Raw genomic sequence first — 1,610 nt, forward strand, 5'->3', positions numbered from 1 at the left:
TCTGCAGAGAGGGGAGCAGGGAGAGACCCGCGCCAGGAAGAGAGGCAGCGGGTGTGGGCTGAGTGTCTCAAAGGGCTGTCCAAGAGCTCTCCAAAGCAGTGCGCAGACCAGCAGCAAAGGCTGCGGAGAGACTTGCCGCCGACAAAGGGGAGCAGCTGAACTGCTGCAGGACACAGCCGCGCGAGATGATACTTCTCCACCCAGAGCCCTGATCAGAAGCTGCCTTGGTAGTAACCAGCCCTGTCTCCCCACGAATCCTTCGGCCCCTGACAAGCAGGGCCACGAAAGGTGCTTTTGCGGCAACCCCATCAAAACAGGTGCGACTCCCAGCACTCTTCCCGCACACCAAGGACTGTCATCAACATCCTGGGCTATATGAGCAGGCGTGCAGACAGCAGAGCGATGGGAGTGGTGATCGCCCTCTGCTCAGCACTCACCTGACGCCATCTAGAACACTGTTTCGCGTTTTGGGCTCTAATGCAAGAAAGACCTTGACTGAATGGAGGGAGTTCAGCGGAGGGTGGGCTGGATGGTGAGGGGGCTGGAGCACTTGGTTGGGGAGGAGAGGCTGAGGGCACAGGGCTCGCTGAGCACGGAGAAGAGAAGGCTTTGGTGGGAGACCTAAAATCATCTCTGCAGTAGCTATGGTCATTCAACTGCCTCGGGTCACTCTGTCCAGCCCCAGAGAGGCACAGAAGTTCAGAAAGCAGATGGTCACACTGAGCATGGCTAAGCATATTCGAAGCAAGCCTGTGTTAACAATCACGGCAGAACCACCTCTAATGACCTCCTCCCAGACCCACCCCTGAGCAACATCTCTCTTCCTGGGCACCTTGGCAAAGTGTCTGCAGGGGAAAGGACGAGGCAAAGGCATGGGCTGGCATGCAGCAGAACTTTAATGAGGCAAGAGGGAAATGAGGTCAAGACGGGTGCAGGTCCCCGTGCAGGGAGCACCAGGGGCATATATGAATCGGCGCCCCATGGCTGTGGCAGAGGTCCCGCCAGGTCTCCATCTGCCTGCCCCAGAGACAGAGCAGGGCCAGCAGTTCTGCCCTAGGCTGGCTTTGTGGGGCTCACAGCCCACGGGAGCGCAACAGAACAAGGACACAGGAGGGAAAGGAGAGAGCGGAAGAGGGGAAAGGCAGGCATGGGCCGTGCTTTCGGAGAGCCCAGGCTGGCCCCGTCCTTTTGCAAGGGGTGCTGGCGTTGCTCAGTTCCTCAGAAAACAAGTCGATGCTCTGTCCCCAGTCCGGTACCATCTTGTGGGTCCCTGGGGGCCTTCCCCAGGGCCATCGCCAGCAGCTTTAGCAGGGGAGGCAACTCCTGCCACAGTAGCGGCTGCCGAAGCCCGAGAGGCCAAAGCCCCCGGAGGAGATGGGCACTCCCTGAGAGCTGAGGATGCTGCCAACGGCAGCGGAGGTGGAGGATCCCACGGCGGTGCTCTGCGGGAAGGAGCTGAGGATGGGTCCGGGCAGGGTCACCACCACGGGGGAGGGCTGGATGACGACGGTGGAGTCCTGGCACTGCCTGACACAGGGCTCATTGCAGCTGTTGGCCAGCGGGGTGGGGCCGCAGGGCTGGCAGGGCAGGCACGGGTTGTAGCAGGACAT

The 1,610-nt window shown here is 60.7% G+C and overlaps 1 protein-coding gene across 1 annotated transcript; it reads right to left on the reverse strand.

Moving 5' to 3' along the window:
* Positions 1–1,304: 1,304 nt before the first annotated feature.
* On the reverse strand, positions 1,305–1,610 carry LOC309599859 (feather keratin 1-like; the record flags this gene model as incomplete). Its single annotated transcript, XM_082331725.1, has 1 exon — positions 1,305–1,610. One exon carries the CDS (start codon positions 1,608–1,610, stop codon positions 1,305–1,307), a length of 306 nt encoding a protein of 101 aa, XP_082187851.1.

Source organism: Platalea leucorodia (genome assembly GCF_965183815.1).
Source record: "Platalea leucorodia genome assembly, chromosome: 22".
In the NCBI taxonomy this organism is placed as follows: domain Eukaryota; kingdom Metazoa; phylum Chordata; class Aves; order Pelecaniformes; family Threskiornithidae; genus Platalea; species Platalea leucorodia.